This window comes from Alligator mississippiensis, chromosome 1 (assembly GCF_030867095.1).
Source record: "Alligator mississippiensis isolate rAllMis1 chromosome 1, rAllMis1, whole genome shotgun sequence".
Lineage (NCBI taxonomy): Eukaryota > Metazoa > Chordata > Crocodylia > Alligatoridae > Alligator > Alligator mississippiensis.
The window spans coordinates 367,798,853-367,816,073 of record NC_081824.1 but is presented as its reverse complement, the minus strand read 5'-3'; the positions used below and the strand labels follow the sequence as shown (position 1 = coordinate 367,816,073).

At 41.8% G+C, this 17,221-nt stretch overlaps 2 protein-coding genes across 10 annotated transcripts in view; one reads left to right on the top strand and one right to left on the bottom strand.

Moving 5' to 3' along the window:
- Positions 1-13,963, top strand: part of CLDN10 (claudin 10) — a 105,573-nt gene extending 91,610 nt beyond the window's left edge. For both annotated transcript variants that reach the window (XM_019486957.2, XM_006258990.4), the window contains exons 2-5: positions 8,238-8,399; positions 8,571-8,652; positions 12,659-12,766; positions 13,575-13,963. In XM_019486957.2, the coding sequence (XP_019342502.1) occupies positions 8,238-8,399; positions 8,571-8,652; positions 12,659-12,766; positions 13,575-13,701 (479 nt within the window). In that variant the 3' untranslated portion in view covers positions 13,702-13,963. The remainder of the gene's footprint in view (positions 1-8,237; positions 8,400-8,570; positions 8,653-12,658; positions 12,767-13,574) is intronic.
- A 1,147-nt stretch (positions 13,964-15,110) lies between these two features.
- Positions 15,111-17,221, bottom strand: part of DZIP1 (DAZ interacting zinc finger protein 1) — an 85,079-nt gene continuing 82,968 nt past the window's right edge. For all 8 annotated transcript variants that reach the window (XM_059721120.1, XM_019486954.2, XM_059721118.1 and 5 more), the window contains one exon: positions 15,111-16,373. In XM_059721120.1, the coding sequence (XP_059577103.1) occupies positions 16,291-16,373 (83 nt within the window). In that variant the 3' untranslated portion in view covers positions 15,111-16,290. The remainder of the gene's footprint in view (positions 16,374-17,221) is intronic.

Sequence of the window (17,221 nt, the reverse complement as noted above, 5' to 3'; positions counted from 1 at the left end):
TGAGTTATTGCAAAGAACTAAATAATTTTTCTTCTGATTTTAAAAGGAATCATTTACATATGGGAGGCAGGAAGGGATATTTTTTTTTTATCACTTCTAGCTCTGGATGTAGTTGGGTGAACTGCAGGATGTGAAATAGGATGTATAATATTTATATTATTTGCAATCCTTTTTTTGCAACCTGTGGCTGAAAAAGGAGGTAAGAGGCAGTAATATTTCTAGTGTAAAAACTCTGACCACAAAAAAACAAAAACAGGCAAACAAAAAACTAATTAGCAGCTGAATCATTAAAAAGGGGTGGTAGTGAGATATGAAACCTTTCACTGATCCCAGTCAAGGGGCCTGCCAGAGCAGGGGTGAGGTACAGTGGCAGGGTCATGTAGGTGACTTTCAACTGTTTTTGTTGAATTGCTTCTGCTTTACAAATAAGCATAAGCAGAGGTGCTGAGTACGTGGGGGTTCATGGGCTCCGGCCCCCCTGGGAAGAGGGCGGTCACCTGAAAAGCATAAAACTTTCCACATATCTATCATCCTTTGCCCCTCCCTACCCAAGAATAAAAGTTGGTGCCTGTGGGGATAAGAATTCAGTCTTTGTCCAATCTACAACCTGTTCTAGGTTGGCAACCACATGCATTGACACGGAATCCCTCCGAGCCAGATCCCAGGATAGTGTCATTTCTCCTACTTCAGATGACTTGTGTGATGCTAAGGCCAATTTCACCAGCTAAGGAGCTGCCGTTCCCTTCAACAGGTGCAATGTATAAAACCAGTCATAACAAAATGATGACTGGCTCCATTCTGCCCTCTTTCAAAAATCACAGCATTTCCTTTTGTTGGCTCCAAGATTTACTTGCTCTGAAAAAGAAAACAAAGTTAACAATAAAGCTAGTAAAATGAGGAGCATTTAGAACTCTGAAGAGAATAAGAATAGGACAGCAAGAAAAAATAATGGGTATAGAAAAAGTTCCTTACCAGCAAAGGTGCAGCTAGGTCTTTTGGCACCCTGGGCCAGAAGGGGTGGGTGGGATGGTTGGACTGAATGCTGGAGAACAGAGTTGATGGAGGAGTGGGGCAGGCTTTTCCAGAGACATACCTGGCAGGTGGCTGCAGGTTCCAGACATAGCAGCAGGGGTAGGACTTCCCTCATCAGCCTCACTCTGCAACCACTATGAAGTTAACTTTTTTTTTTGGTCCCATAACAAAACTAATTTCAGTGTGAGCATATATACGGTCAGTATCTCTAATATGGGACCAAATGATTAGGCTTGGCCACAATCGGGTGATTCAGAGTGTGTTGGCAGTGACATGTTCCCCAAAACTCCAGGAAAGATATGGAGTGACTGGTCGGCTGCTATATCAGCTTAAGATTTAGCAGCTGATGAGTCTCATTAGATAGGCATTCCATGGTCAGACTGGCATTATCACTCCCCTTCAGTGAGATGGTGCAGAACCTGCCATGAACCTGTCACATGGTGTTATGAATATTTCCTATCTCATACCTGATGTCACAGAACTTAAATGTCAGGCGTGCTGCAGTGTGATATGCCGGGCATGGCTCAGGATGGTTTCTACCTCCCTCACCTTAAGGCACATACAGAATTCTGTGTGGCGTTTATGTAGCTTCCCTCTTCCCTCCCCTTCTTTCTTGCCCAGTTGTATTAGAGGCTCAGGGAATTCCCATTTTTAAGATACAGAGTAGTGAGAATTTTCTTCCTAACTAATCTCCTGAATAAAGATATGGGGCCAGATCCCACTTTACTTGTTAGATGAATAAGTAGATTTGCATGTTTATGTGAGATCTTGGTCCACTTCACTTGAGTCTCTGAGAAACTGTTAATACAAAAGGTGTGTGGATCCTCCTTTGTCTTGCTGCTTTTTTATGATCTAGTCTTAAAGATATTTGTAGGTTGGAAAAATAGATACATTAATGGATTTGCAGGAATTCAAACAGGATGGAATAGGATTGTGCTTAGATGTCAGTCTACTTAGGCATCTAATAGGCAGAATAAGATCTAGCCCATTGGGTCCCCCAAGGAAAGTCAAGAACCATTATTCCATCTCCCCCACCCTCAGACCACAATATGCTGGCAAGACCAACTAGTCAGGTCCACTGGAATAGGTGTGTGGAATAAGAGCAAGTGAGAACAAAGTTGCCAACAGTCTAGCGTAGGGGTTGTCAACTGGGGGTACGCATACCCCCAGGGATATTTAGAAAGGACATAGGGGGTACGTACGTGTGGATGAGCGCGGACAGAGCATGCTCTGGGGCATGGTAGTGGGGTCTCCCCTGGCACCTTCCCATATTTTGCTTCTTACCCGGGGAGCAGGAAGGGTGTGCCGGGTGCTGCCAGCCCCATTTAGCACACCGCCGTACCTCCCCACCCTACACTTCAGCTTGCTCTCTGTGCCCACTCCCAGGAGCAGGGCTGAGGGCAGCGGTGCCCCTCTGCAGGCTGCACACACGCTGCCCAGCTGGGCTTGCACATGGCAGGTGCCATTGCCCCATGCCACCACTGCTGTGCCCCGCGCTGCTTTCCTGTGGCTGGTCACATGTGCAGCTCCGTGGGCCGCTGACGCATTTCGCACCTCGTGTGCCGCCCTTCAGTAGCCTGCAGAGCCACATGTGTGACTGGCCTTGGGAAAGTGGTCTGACAGTGGTGGGGTGGTGGCGGCTGCCGCATGTGAGCCCCACCCCCACCAGTCATCCAGGCAGTGCGTGTGGCCTGCAGAGGGGCACTGCTGCCCTCACCCCCCCGGCCCTGCTCCTAGGAGTGGGCACAGAGACGCACTCCCTCCACATTCTCAATCTGGCCCCCCAGCCCTTTCCCTCTCCCAGCCCCTTCCCTCTGCTGTAGTAGGGCAGCAGAACGGGTGCCATGTGCAGTGTGTTTCAGACCCTGCAGGTGCTGCATGCAGGTCAACTACAGACCCAGGGGCAGCACTGGGGGCTAGATAGTGGGATTCTCTGGGATGGATTTGACTTGTAGACTGGATCTTTGATACTTGTGCATTAGGGGATAGAATCAGTTTCTCTGAGCCCTGGAACAGCTCCCACATGATACATCTAGGTTGGAGATCAGATCACTTCAATAGAAAAAAAGAATCCCAGGTTCAAGTTGTTGCTTTTCCTTGTTCAAGTCCTTCTTAAGTATGGGTTTTAATCTGAGTTTCCCTACGTACTTGTGGCAGGGGTCCCCTTTCCCCACAACCTGTTTCTTCTTTTTTGTGAAAAATATTTGAAAGCAGGTGGTTCGTGCCTAATCAAAAGCTGATGAGGAACTGCAGTATTTTTTAAATCATGGCAATTTTCATGAGATTTTCCCACAACCTTTACTTCCTGATAGCCTTACACACCATATAGCCCATTCTGATTCAGGGCCCAATACCACACTGCTTACAGTACTCTTGTGAAATTTGTGGGAGCTTTGCCTGAGTAAACAGGTCATAAATTTATCTCTGAGTTTTGTGCAGTGCCACGTGAGGACACAAATAATGAAGCCACCACACACAATTAGCACATTTCAGTCACCATTTTCTCACCAATGGGTCAAATAACTTGCTAAAAGAGGATAGCTGAAAAATAGTTCACTTCAGGAAAGAAAGAGTTAAGAAAACTATACAGAAGCTTACATCCTGGGTGTGCGTTTTATGAAAGAATCTGTCTATAGAGAAATCTCATTTGTTTCACATGGTGCAATGTGGACGATGTCATAGAAGGCATGCATTTCAGAAGTGACAGTCCTTATAGTATTATGCATTTTTTCTTTATATCATAAGAAATGGATGTGTCAGCTCCTCAGAACTTTTCATACATGAGGGCAGTATTGTTCATTACCTAATAGGATTATTTTGAATGCACAAAACATTTAAAAACAAAAGACCAAAACTGAAGTAGGTCATGATTGGAATGCTGCTGAACATATATAATGTAGCTGAAACATTTGTTTCTCTCAATAATTTATTTTTCCTCCTCTGTTTAAAATGTGTGACTTTAAGTTGTTCTGGCTGTTTATTGGAATGATCAATTGGTGCATAGTTCAATAAACCAGTTTCTTACAGCTTGCAATCCAAATATGTTTTTAACATGTTAGGAAGTAGTATATTTATTTCATTCACCAGTAGAAACTGAAGAAGTCCTCACTTTTTCCTCTTTTATTGTTTTTTCTTGTATTTTTCCTATTAGCTAAGTGGTCAGAAGGAAATTTAAAACTGTATTTAACAGTTTGGGAAATGCTGCCCTAACTGGATGATTTTTTTAGTACATGGAACTGAGCTTAGAGTTTATTTGGCCTACTGAACTTGGTAAAACATTGGTCAAGTACAGTTATTCATTCAACAGAATCCACGGATATTCCAAGTCATGGTATTGCTAATTGAAACTGTTTTGTAGTTGAGTGAGTTAATTATTTCTTGCTGTGGCACTAACCTCTATTATTTTGCAAGCATGCTTTGACCTTTAGTAACAAACGAATCTCAGCCATGTTGTTTATAGCACAGGCTAACTATTTTTGTTGAGGTGAATATTTCTCCTAGGAAACTTAGACATAAATAAAGCTTAAAGAACCCGTGGGTAAATATGTTCATGGTTCAGCACCTTAATGTGCTAATTAGCTGCTAACAGAGCCAATAAATTGACCTGTCAAAAATAATGGCTTCCTCAGCCAGTTTTCATCTTCTACTATACCAAAATGGTATGGCAAATATATTGCCAAAGCAAAGAAAGTAGAAGTAAGTTCTGATATTCATGTTGCTAAAATTAAAAAAGGAAATAGCTTATTATAGACTTACAAATCAAGGGTCTAATTTTGGCATCCTCCCTTATTAAAATTTCCCCCCTCTTGACTCAGCTAGCAGGTTTATCAGAGTAAAGATTGAACAGAGGTGCAGCTTTTGTCCTAGAAATAGAAAGATCACTATGGGCATGTCTACACATTTTTACATGTGCCTAATGCACATTAACCTAATGCACATTAAGGCAATTTAGGCACATGTCTACATATGCATGCGCTAACACGCATTAATGCAGGTGTGTGGACCGATTTGGGATTAAAGCTAGTCCCAAGTCAATGGACCCACACCACATTAATGTGCATTAGCGCCTTTACGCATTCACTAATGCCATTTAGTGCATAAATTTGATATCTTTATGCAGGTATCAAATTTAGGCTCAAATACCTTAAATCATCATTTTTAGGGGGCATTAAGGGTGCACGTGTATTTGCGTGCCCTTAATGTGCCTTAAATTGGGCTAATGCAGATTAAATGTGTACGTGTAGACACACCCTATTACTGTAACAGGAACCAAGTCAATTGAGGACTATAATTCTGGAGGCTATAATTCTGAAGTTTCAGTTTATTCTAATCACCTGTAAAGTCAGTTTCATTATACAGGCAGTCCTGGAATTGAGCAAACCTTTTATAGTACATGAGTGTATTATTTAGAAATTATTCACACTATTCACTGGTAAGCATACCCAAAATTTTGTCTTCAAATAAATAATTCATTGGGTCAGGAGAACGCAGTAGGAACCATGACGGTGCTCACCTGGGCAGGTAGAGTCCTGCTCCCTGGTTTGTTTCTATATTTTATCCAATAGCCATTTTCAGTAAAATGCAGAAAGTCTAGAAAACAACCCAGGACTCTCCATCCTAGGTGAGTGTCTTAACCAGCAAGCTCCCATTCCCCTAGGTCTCTCTTGGCCCAATTTATCCTTGTTTTTTTTCTGCACAGTCACATAGTATTAACAGGAGGGATGAAGAATGCCTATTCCCAACTCAGAACAGCTTCTAACCTAGTGGGCAGAATACTGTCCTAGGCAGTGGGAGTTGTGGATTTTAATCTCCTCAGGCTGAGAAGGAAGCTAAAACCAGTTCTCTTGCATTCTCATCCAGTGCTCTAACAGCTAAGCTACTATATAAAATGTAGATTATGTTGGTCCCTCTTCTTCCAGGCATGTTTTAAAAGAGTGAGTGCTGCTCAGACCTACAAAAGCAAGAGTGTAGACACACACCTTCAAGAGAGAGTTCTAGGTTGTGGATCCCAAGCGGAACAAGACATCTCCCTGTCATCCCACATCAGTTGCCTGAATTCCAGTGTGTTTTCCATGGTCTCATTTTAGGTAGCTCCCTGTTCAGTATGCTGGTCATGTTGGGTCCCATCTGGAGGCACTTAGCACTCTCTGTATGTATGCAGTCTATACGAAGCCTAAGTAGCTAACACAGGGTTATGAATTCCATGCTGGAGTGCTGTAGTACTTAAATTTAAGGTGCACAAGTCCTTAAAGGTGTACTTTTCATTTTCATTTAGGTTATTCCCAAACACAAAGAAATAAAGGCCCTTTTGTGCTCTTTTTACAGTGCTTCAGCACTGATCAAACTGGAAACATTTTTCCTCTACATGGAGTTGTATATGGGAATTTAATTGCAGTTCATCTCGTCTTCATTTTATTTATGTACCTTACCAGAATTAAACTCCTTGCCATAGATGGTGACTTTGAGCCAAGTGTCCCTCTTCCGCTGCAAATAGAGAAAAATGGAATGATGGGATGTTATGGTACTCTAGCTTCTGAATCAGCTGTCTTGCTGGAGAAGAGGGAAGTCTGGAGTCCACCACAGAGGGGCTGGCTCTCTCTGCAGATGCTACAGCCCCTGCAGTATTGGCAACCAGTTGTTTCACTTATCCTAAAACTTCACAAGGTTTTAGAGAACATCTCCTCTTCCCCTTCATGAAGCAATAAATGTTTTCCCCAAAAGGTTTCTTCTTAGGGTAGACAAAAGAATATAGGCTTTGTTTTCAGAAGACCGTGCTCTATATTAATACACATTATGTTCTGCACAACACAGGCAAACTAAACCAAATTTAATTTGCATTCAAATAGCTAGAATATTTTTCCAGATCATGACTCTTTCCTGGTAATACTGGTGTATCAACTCTGATGGCAAGCTAAAGTGTCTCAGCCATGCTTTTGTACTGATTTTTTTCTACCATGTCCTTAGCTACGTGTATAAATATGGTTGTAGAAATCCTATGGTGTGATTGCACATATGTAAGTAATGCACCATCAGCAATAGTCATTCATTTAATATTTTGAGCTTTAAGCAGAGAGATAACAGGAGCACTGTAAAAACAGATATGTCACAAGTTAATAGAATCCTGGTCAATGGTGTTGAAGAATAGATGGTACAGGTGCTGCATGATGAATATTGCTTCTTGTTTTGCTTTATTGTGGTGTCCTTAATCATTATTGTTTTAAAACATTTTGATTAATTTGTTTTCCACTGAGTATCTACTTTTTCCTCTTTGTTAGGTCTATTACTCAAAATGACTAACAGTGGGAGGGAATGGGTAAAATAGAGCATGGTGTTCCAGTTGTGGTACAGCCAGAAAATGGCTCAATAGAGATCAAAGTGAAATGAGTGAATAAAGTAATGGAAGCACCTTTCCATTTAACATATAACAAACAAGTCATGAAGAGTAATCTTTTATGGTAAAAACTCAGCTTTAAAAGATTGCATCATTTCACCATAAGCCTTGCTGCTATCATAGGATTTTACTTTCAGAAGATGCAAAGTGCCAAGTATTCAGTATTTCTTGTTTGAGGACACTATGCTTGAGTGTCCTCAACACCTGCGCAAGAAAATTCCTTGTTGAATCAAAGCCTTAAGTATGTTTACTTTTAAGCATGTGAGTACTTCCGTTCAAGTCAACAGGATGTCCGTGGGCTTAAATTTAGACACATATTTTCTGGTGTCCAAGATACATCAGTGTATAAGTTAAGCCACCCACCAAAAGATAAATTTGTGCCTTCATGCTCCCACCCACCCACCTGAGGAAAGGATGGCAGTATCTTCCTGCCCACCCAACCACCAACCTGGTCCTGGACTCTCATTGGCTCTTCAGGCTTTTCTTCAAGATGCCTGTGTTTAATTTCAGTAATCTATTCTTTTTTCTAAGAGCTCCTTTTTGCAAGGAAAACATGTCTTATCTACTGGAAAATATAATATGTATGGAATCAGGACCTTAAAGGCTAATCAAAAGCCCACTGAAATAAATAAGAGTGTTTCCATTTAATTCAATAGAATCAGGAGTAACAGGGATAAAGGAGCTGATCACTTGGTATGGAGCATGGTCCTGCTTGTGGGTTACTCCTGTGTACCCTGGGTGAAATCAAAGAGCCTACAATGAAAGCTGTTAGTTAATGCTATTCTAATATCAGCATTAAACATTGTGATTACAGGTTATATACAAGCCTGCAGAGGACTCATGATAGCTGCTGTCAGTCTTGGATTCGTTGGTTCCATATTTGGACTGGTTGGGATGAAGTGTACAAAAGTCGGAGGCTCAGATCAGACTAAAGCTAAAATAGCTTGTTTAGCTGGGCTGATTTTCATACTTTCTGGTAAATATGAAACTATAACTATAAATCTGCATGTCTGAAACCTTATCAGATCTGATTCTATTTCCAGTTAAATCAACAGCACAACTCCCTCTGATTTAACTGCCAGCAGGTTCAAGCTGCAAAGTAATATACTGATGCCCATGAATGACTTGTTCATTTGATGTGTTTTAGGGTTGTGCTCTATGACTGGTTGTTCCCTATATGCAAACAGAATCACATCGGAATTCTTTGATCCTACTTTTATTGCACAAAAGTAAGTACTTTTACGCCCATTAATTTTTCAAACAAATTAGGTTGTAGATTGGATAAAATACATACTGAAGTAAATTTGTAAAGGAATTGGATGCTCCAGACCAGGGCTGTCACACTTACCTGTGGCCAGATCCACAAGGTCAGTGGCTGTAACACTGCCAAGTCCAGCAGTGGCGGCAGCAAGGGTCCAGGGGTCCAAGGTCTGGTGGTAGGGCCCAACTGCCACAGGACAAGCACGGGCTATGTCAGCGCAGCCCTCATTCACCCTGCTGCTGCCAATGGCCATGTCCAGTAGGGTCCAGGGACCTGGAATTCTGCAGCAGGCAATGCCTTCAATTTCCAGTAGTCCAGCAGGCAGGATACAATGTCTCTGTGGGCTGTATCTGGCCTCCAGGCCAGGTGTTTGACTCCCCTTCTCTAGACAAGAGACAAATATGAGGTCTGTAATTATGTTTCACTATATTATTCAAACTTAAACTACCAAGTTGTACATACTTCAGGAACTTCAGGAACTAACAAAAGCAATTACTTCTGACAAAAATCTTTGCAAATTACTTATAAAGTAACTAATATTTAATCTCTTTGTAAAGGCATAATGTTATAATTGTGTACTACAACAATTGCAGAGGATAAATTCAATTTAGCTAAGCTGATTTTTAGGTCTACATTTGTCACTGATTCAGTTGTCATTTATTCCATCTTAGCACACCTGCCCGCACACAAACCAGTTGCTCTGTACAGAGGAATAATCCAAAATAAAGTTTGAACTTTAGATTTTAATTATAGGGAACTGTGCTTCAAGCAATATATTTGTTTCATGTAAGGGAAGGTATAGCATGCCTCTTCCTCTGCAACAGTTTAAGTAGGGGGCTTTGCAGACAAGCTTTTACTTACTTCTCTCTGCTGTATATTGATTAATCTCTCCCAGGACAGAGGTGGATATAAAGCCCCTCACACTGAGAATTATGAGTAAAGACAGGAAGACCTAGCAGTAACAGTCTAGAAACAGTGGGTGTTTTTACACATGCTCCGGGGTGGGAGGAATGCTTTAATTAGAGCAGCTCCGAGAACCACTCTAATTAAAGCTCCTGCAGCATCTCATGTATCAGCAGCCCCACACTTGAAAATGGCAGCAGGGGAGATTTAACTAGAACTCATTGAACTAAAGCTCATTTTGAAGCACAGGAACACTGATGCATGAGATGTGGAGGCTCGCTGGAGTGTAATTAGCATGCTCTAGCAGATTCGATTAATCAAGCCTGCTTTGACATGCTGTAATAATAGTGCATTGGAGCAGGTTTCAAGATTAATCTTATGCTGAGTTGTATGTTCTGCTGTGACAGATTTGCATTACCAAATAAACTCCAGAGGAAGGTAAAAGCCTGCCCCTTATATATGTCAACTAACTGGAACAAGATGGGGCAACTACCATCTTGCAGGCAAGACTGATTTAACTATTCCTAAGGCAGATCCAGTACAAGAGTACCTAAGCTAGTCAATCTTTCTCTGTCTACAATAATGATGTTTCCAAAACTTGTACTGGCATCCTATTCTACTGAACGACTACTGCTAATAAATATTTTTCTGATGGATTCCCTATCTGTTCAATACAGTAAGCTGTATTCACTTGGCTCTTCCTATTGACTAAAGAGAATAATTGATCTAATTCTTTATACAACTTCTTTTGCCATATTTGTAGAGAACTGTCTGCCCTTAGCCTTCTAAACAAACCATGAACTGTTCCCTGAGCCTTTCCTCACCTGTCTTCCCAGCCTTTGAACTTATTTGGCAGGAAAGAGACCATGATCAACAGTTTTTCCTAGGGTGAGGTCTATCCATTGCACTCAGGGCAGGCTGACTTCTGTGAGTTTCCCAAATGCAGAAAACTGCATTTGTACTTTCCCTCGACTTGCTCTTTCAGCCTTTTGGCTAGTAGCCAGCGTGACTAGGGGACATCTGAACCCCGACGTCTTTGGCCTGCACACAGGATGCCTGCCATGGATTTGAGGAGTATCTGAAGTCCCAGACTGATGAGTCTGGGAGGAAGGAGACTTGCCCAGTGGTAGAACCACATGCAGACTTGAACAGCTGAGCTCAGCTCAGTTGATTTGGAATCAGAACTAATATAGCCTTAAGCCCCCAAAAATGTACTATATATAAATAGGTACAACAATGCTGCTTAAAAGTCTGTTTATGGAGTACCTATGCTGAAACTTGCTGTGGTTTTAAAAAGGGGTAAAATACATCAATTCTGGGTGAATCTAGTCTATGGGTACTATATGCAAATTACTACCACTGTATTTATTTCAAGGTCAGTGTTTCAAATTTGCCTCTCACTTCCAAGTACTCCAATTCTGAGAAAGCAGGTCTTGACAATAAGGAGGAGAGGGGGAAAGTGGTGCAAGGGGGAAAAGCTCACACGAAGCAGAGGGCAAGGGAGCGACCTTCCCCCCCCCCCCCATTTATTTTCCCTGCTGCAGCACAGGGAGGGGGGACAAATTCAAGAATTCAAGGCAAACCTCCAATAATTAGATTCTCTACCTGGAAAATTATAATTAATTTATAATTTTTCCATTTTTAGAATCTCATCTTATGTTTCAGTAAATATGGTATCTACTTCTTTTGGCATTTATCCTGTGCAAACACTTTTAGGTGGTTTTTGGTTCACTGTGCATAATTTATAAGACTCGAGTCAAGCTCTGCCTTCTTTTTAATTCTAATCCTTTATTAGAGGTGTGGTGGCAGAGTAGGTAAGTATGGGTCATGCCCTGCTCTGGACTCGTATCAAAGGCCATCCCCAGTTTACATATCTATAAGTAGCACCTAGTCATTCAGGTTACAGTCAAAGGCAGCACTTGTGGTGTTAGCCACATCATTCTCTACTTGCTTCAGAAACTGGTGTGCTTTAATCCCACTAACCCCGTGGACTGTTAGGTACAGGTGGATCTTTGACTTGACATTTGTAATCATTTTACAGTTTTCCACTGACCTTCTTGCAGCTTTTTTAGCAAACATCATTATTACATTGTATTGAACAGACTCCCATTGAAATCAATAGAAACACTGTCACTTCAGTAGGAGCTGAGTCTGGGCATGGACATATACATTTGGAAATGTTTCAAAAGGACAGCAGCTGTTACCTTCTAATTATTATAAGTGGGCAAGTTGGGAACAACACAAATATAGCAGAACTGCTCTGACTTCAAGACTGGATGAAGCAATGTTAGCACACAACAGCTGCTTCCCTTTTGGAATGTTCTTTTTTAAATGGCTCCAAATGTACGAGTATCCATACCCTAAGGCTTCTTTAGAGCAGGTTTCTAAGGATCCTAGATCCCGTTTCATACAACTACTCTTAATAATAAAAATGGAAGAAAAGGAAAGAAGAGAATTGTTTTTAAAGAAACATTTCAGTTTTTAGCCCAAGAGCTAGCAAAGTATGTAATGGGCTTTAATAGAAAGATAATGGAGTTAGGGGAAAATAAACTTTGGGTTAGACATGAAACAAGCTTAGGAGCACCAGTGATGAGCATGACTCTAACTGCTTATGGCACTCTCCTGGGAGGGGAGAAACCAAGGTTATGAACTCTGCTGCAAGGCATCTTGCTGTAGTGTTTCCATGTCTTTGAAGCAGGGACTGGAACCCAGTAATCTCTAGGCTATACAGTTCTTACTTTCTCTTCCTCTCTTTGGCACAATGAATCTTAAATATATTTTGCAGTGCAATGAAACAACTTCAACAGGCGTAATAGAGAGCGTGCCTCCCCACCAACTCATTTTGGCTTGCAAAAAGAAAACCACAGGTTTGAAAATGCTCAAGCCTTTAGAGACAGCATTTGTGGGTTTATTATTGTTGGTTTTCTAATGATGTACATATCACATGTCTAAAATCATTTAGCAAAACGTGAAGTTCTTTAGTTGGTCTCAATGCATCAAGAAGAACATTACAACCAATCTACAAGCTAAATTATAAGTCCAGTAAATGCATATTTATTGTTTTCCCACAGGTATGAGTTAGGAGCAGCTTTGTTCATTGGATGGGCTGGATCATCACTTTGTATAATTGGTGGCAGTATATTCTGCTTCTCAATAGCTGAAAACAACAAAACCCCAAGGTACAGAACAAAAGGTTGCACTTATTTTGCAAAAAAACCCCACTACTGGCAAATGGGTGATAGTTAAGGCATAGAGAAGTAAATTTTAAGTACATGGCTGAAATTTAATTACTGTCCAAAAGAACTATGAAACTAGGCAAAAAAATGGCATGAAGGAAAGAGAATCGGGATTTAAAGTTAACAAGTCTTTTTAAAGTGCCTGTACTATTGTTAAAGAAAGCCAGTTTTCTATTACTTGTACTGTATTTACCAGAATCTAAAACTATGTCACATTTAAGACACACTCCCCAATAATTAGATTTTACACATGGAAAGTTATAAATGTTGTAATTTCCAGGTATAGAACCTAATTAGTGGAGGATCATTCTAAATTTGTCCCCAGCCGCAGCAGGGTCAGTAGCCTGACCCTTGCATTTTCCTCCCCTGCTGCTTGCCTCCCCCCCCCCCGCCCCCACAGGTGCCTGTTCCCTTTCCCCCCTGGCAGTTACTCCCTCTGCATCCCTGCTGCCTATCTCCTCGACTCAGTTCCCAACCCTTGCTGCTGCCTGAACCCTCACTCAGGCTGCTGTCCTGTCCCTGACTGGATCCCCCATGGATACTACGGTCCCATCCCTGGACACACTGCTACCGCATCCCCTAACCTGTTCCCTATGCCCTGACCCACATTTTTGATGGACAGCAGCTGAGGGGATAAGGCAGCAGTGAATGGGGAGTGGGGGGGGCACCAGCACAGGTGAGGGGATGGGGCAGCAGCACACACTGCTTCATACTTTTATGTATGAGTTGTAAATGCATAGTTCTCTTTCAGGATCGGGTACACATACAAAGGAGCCACATCTGTGATTTCCTCTCGGACAAAGGCCCACAGTAACACAGCAGACTTTAAACTGCCCAAAGACTCTCCACGGCACTTTGACAAAAATGCTTATGTTTAACTGTACTATCCTAAGAACCAGAGCCAATTTTTAAATCAGTTTGTACAGTTCGTTTACAGAGTAATTTCCAGAAGAGTATCGAAGCAATCGCCACCAGAACAATGAATTTTTAAAATATTATCTTGCAGGATTTTACATGTTGATATCAATTTTCTTATACAATGTTTTAAGAATTATATTGGTGGTATACATAAAATTCATAACTGTAAATCACTTGATGATGTAGCCTTGTATAAAAAAATAAATGGGATATTTACAGATACTGTATGTCAGATTCTTTGTATGGTATCACGTATGCAATCTCCAATGCAGTACATTGGAGCAGCAGCATAGAAATGAATTCTGAAACAGGTCAAGTACTGGAAAAAGCAGTCAGGTTTTGTGCATTTGTGCAGCTTCAGAACTACTAACTTACCTTGCTACTCCAATGGAGGTTAAGGGGTGCTGAGTGGGCTTTGTACGGCTGGCAATCTGGTCTTAATTTTTGAGCTAAGACACCATGGAGCAAAGGGCTAAGGTGTAAAGGAAAGTAGAAGATAATGAATCCCATACCACTGGAACAGGCTGGGGAACGGTTTGGGTACAGCAAGCTAGGGGAACTAGGGATGGCTAGGGAACCTAGATAAATCAGATCTGGTCAGGCTAATTGTGTCAGGCACAGACTATGAGAGAATAGTATGTTGGGAGTGTGAGGAGAAAATGGGACAGGGTAGGAAGAGCAGAGTAAGAGCACAAAGTTCTCTCACCTGAAGGGATTATGTGAAGGACAATACAATAGTTTTGAATAGGCTCCTCCATTCTGCCTCTGACCCACTTCAGCTCCCATTTATAGCTTTCTCCTAGTTTTCCTCCAGCCTACCCTTTCATACTTACTCTCTCTGCAACATGGTTGCCCTTTTGCTCTTCACCCCAAAGCTGGAAAATCACTTATTCTGGCAAGTGTTCAATCCTGTTCCAGATTGGCTGGGTGTGATCAGACATGTGACACCGCAAACAGGAGAAGCCATTGTAGGAAATAAAAACTAGCCACTTGCTGCAGTCTTGCTGTTTGCATAAATTTCAGAAAGGCTACAAGAATGCTTGAAAGGATTGCCAAATGTGTGGATGTCACATGGACTATGATATAAATAATAATCCAGATTTATTTAGAGTCTATGAATAACCACAGAATGTGTTTTGGTCTGAGTCACTATAATGGATTAGTTTCTGGTCAGAATCAAAGCCAAATCTTTCTTGAAGTTTGGATAGACAGACCCTCAGTTTCACTGAAGTAGTATGCAATGTTGGCTCAATTTATCCTCATTATTGGTTTAGCATATCCTCTACTCATTACTGGCTTAGCAAAGGAAAATAAAGGCAAGTATAATATTGCAGTTAAATAAAAGATAAGAAGCTTTTTACAACAGTAATGATCACAAAAGTTTTTCTTTTAATTTAGTGCTTTTATCTATTTAAGTTTTAAACAGTTAAGTCTTTATTAAATGAAGGCAGCTAATAACAGTAAATTAGTACAACTGAATACAATATAAAAACAAAAAAGTGTTCCATGCCACACATACCATTCTTGCTCTAGTTTGAGTTGTCCTGTTATATTTTTCCAAATTTTATTTTACTGTGAATACACATTAAAAACCTATTCTAACAACTAAAGCAGAAACACCTTCCCAATACTGAGTTTTAAGGCATACTCTAGAAACAACTCTGTAAACTGTCATTTTTCAGCTTTTGATGCTCACTGGAAACCATGTTGGAAAATGTTAACATTTTAATTTTAAGAAATACTTTATTTAAAATACTTACATTTTAATATAAAGCTTGGGACAAAATACAAAAAATACATTTTAGAAATGCTTTAAAATACTGATCTAGTAACACTGCAATAAACTGCCTATTGGCTAATACTTCTGGGCTTCTTTAACAGCTGGTCTTAAAAGCAAACATTAGAAGTGAATGCTTGGCCCAATTAATACAATGGAAATTCTGCACAGGAGCCAACAAGGCCAAGAATTTCTCCCGTTTCTAAACTGTGAGGACTAGTCGCATATATTTAAACATCCTTCCATACAATTCAAGGTTAAACACCATCATATTCTCTTAAACAAGTCTTCCTGGTTGTTAATGTAAAATACAAAGAAAACCCAGGAGTCAGAATCTTTTAGACCAGGACTGTCCAGCTGTGAGGGGTTGATCGTGGCCCCTAGGCCCAGCCAGCACTTCCCCTATTACCCTGGTTGCTGCTGCTATTCCCCCTCTCTAAGTCAGCTTTTGGTTCCTGCTCCTGCCCCAGGGGACAAGGTGGGGCAGTACAGCCCCAAGCACTGGAAGTGCTCTGGTGCAGTGCAGCAAGGGAGCTGAGGAGGGAGCTGCCTGCCTATGCAGTTCATTGGTGTCTATGTGGGGAAGAGGTTCAGCAGCGGGTGGGAGGTGCTACCCAGGGGCCTGTGGCTCACACTAGTGCAGTCCCTGGGTCAGGTGGCCCCAACCAGTGTGGCCTGTGACTGCTTAGAAGTTGGACAGCCCTGTTTAAGACAAGATATTTAACCTGAATAAAATCAATAACAGAATCTCCTCCCATTTAGAATGCAATAGTTACAGATCTGAAGAATTGCTCCAGTCGGTTACAGTGACTAAGCTGCTTTTTAATGTGCTTGTTGTATCAGCATCATGAAGTCCTGTTAACAAAGAAAGAAGAAAACAACGTCATACCAAAACAACTCTCGATCCTATTTTTGAGAGGTTATTTTCCTGGCAATCGATTGTACACAATGAAATCTTGGCTCAAGAAAAATCAATGACAAAATCCCTATCGATTTCAATGGGGCTAGGGTTCCCCCACACCAGGGACATTATAGACATCTATAAAAGAACTTTGCCTTTGTCATTACAATGAGGCACTGATACTAGCACAGAAGTCCTCCCAGAACCTGCAGGTCATGTCCACACTACCTCAGGAGGATGCTAGAGAACTAAACGAAGCATGCTGCCATACCCATCTACATACACCGTGCCCTCAAATCGATGTAACATTGACATGTGCCCAGCACTGCAGTAGGGCAGTCATATTACACCCATTTCAGGGAATAGTGTACATGGAGCAAACATGGCATGCTTCACTTTGGAGCTCCCCAACATGGTCTTGAGGTAGTACAGATAGGCCCAAAGTATCTCTTCTATGCAGAAAAATGAAACAACTCTAAAGGGCAGTGTCACAGGGAGAGAAAGACCGGGGAGACTCCCGAGTCCACGGGGGAGCCCCAGGGCTAGAAGCTGGGGGCGGAACAGAGAAAAGGAAAATAAAAAAGGGTAACTTGCTCACCACAGGATGGGAGGAGGAGCAGGGACGGCAGGAGAAGCCCGCGCGGGGCGTAGATCACGCCTTAAGTTACCCGCGGCTGGCAGATGACGTCACTCCCAATCGCTGGCCGGCGGAAATAAAAGGGCCAGCAGTGAAAAGGAGCGGGGCGCGCATGTGGCTGCCGGGAGGGAGCCTGGCCGGTGGAGTCAGCTGGAGGCGCGGAAT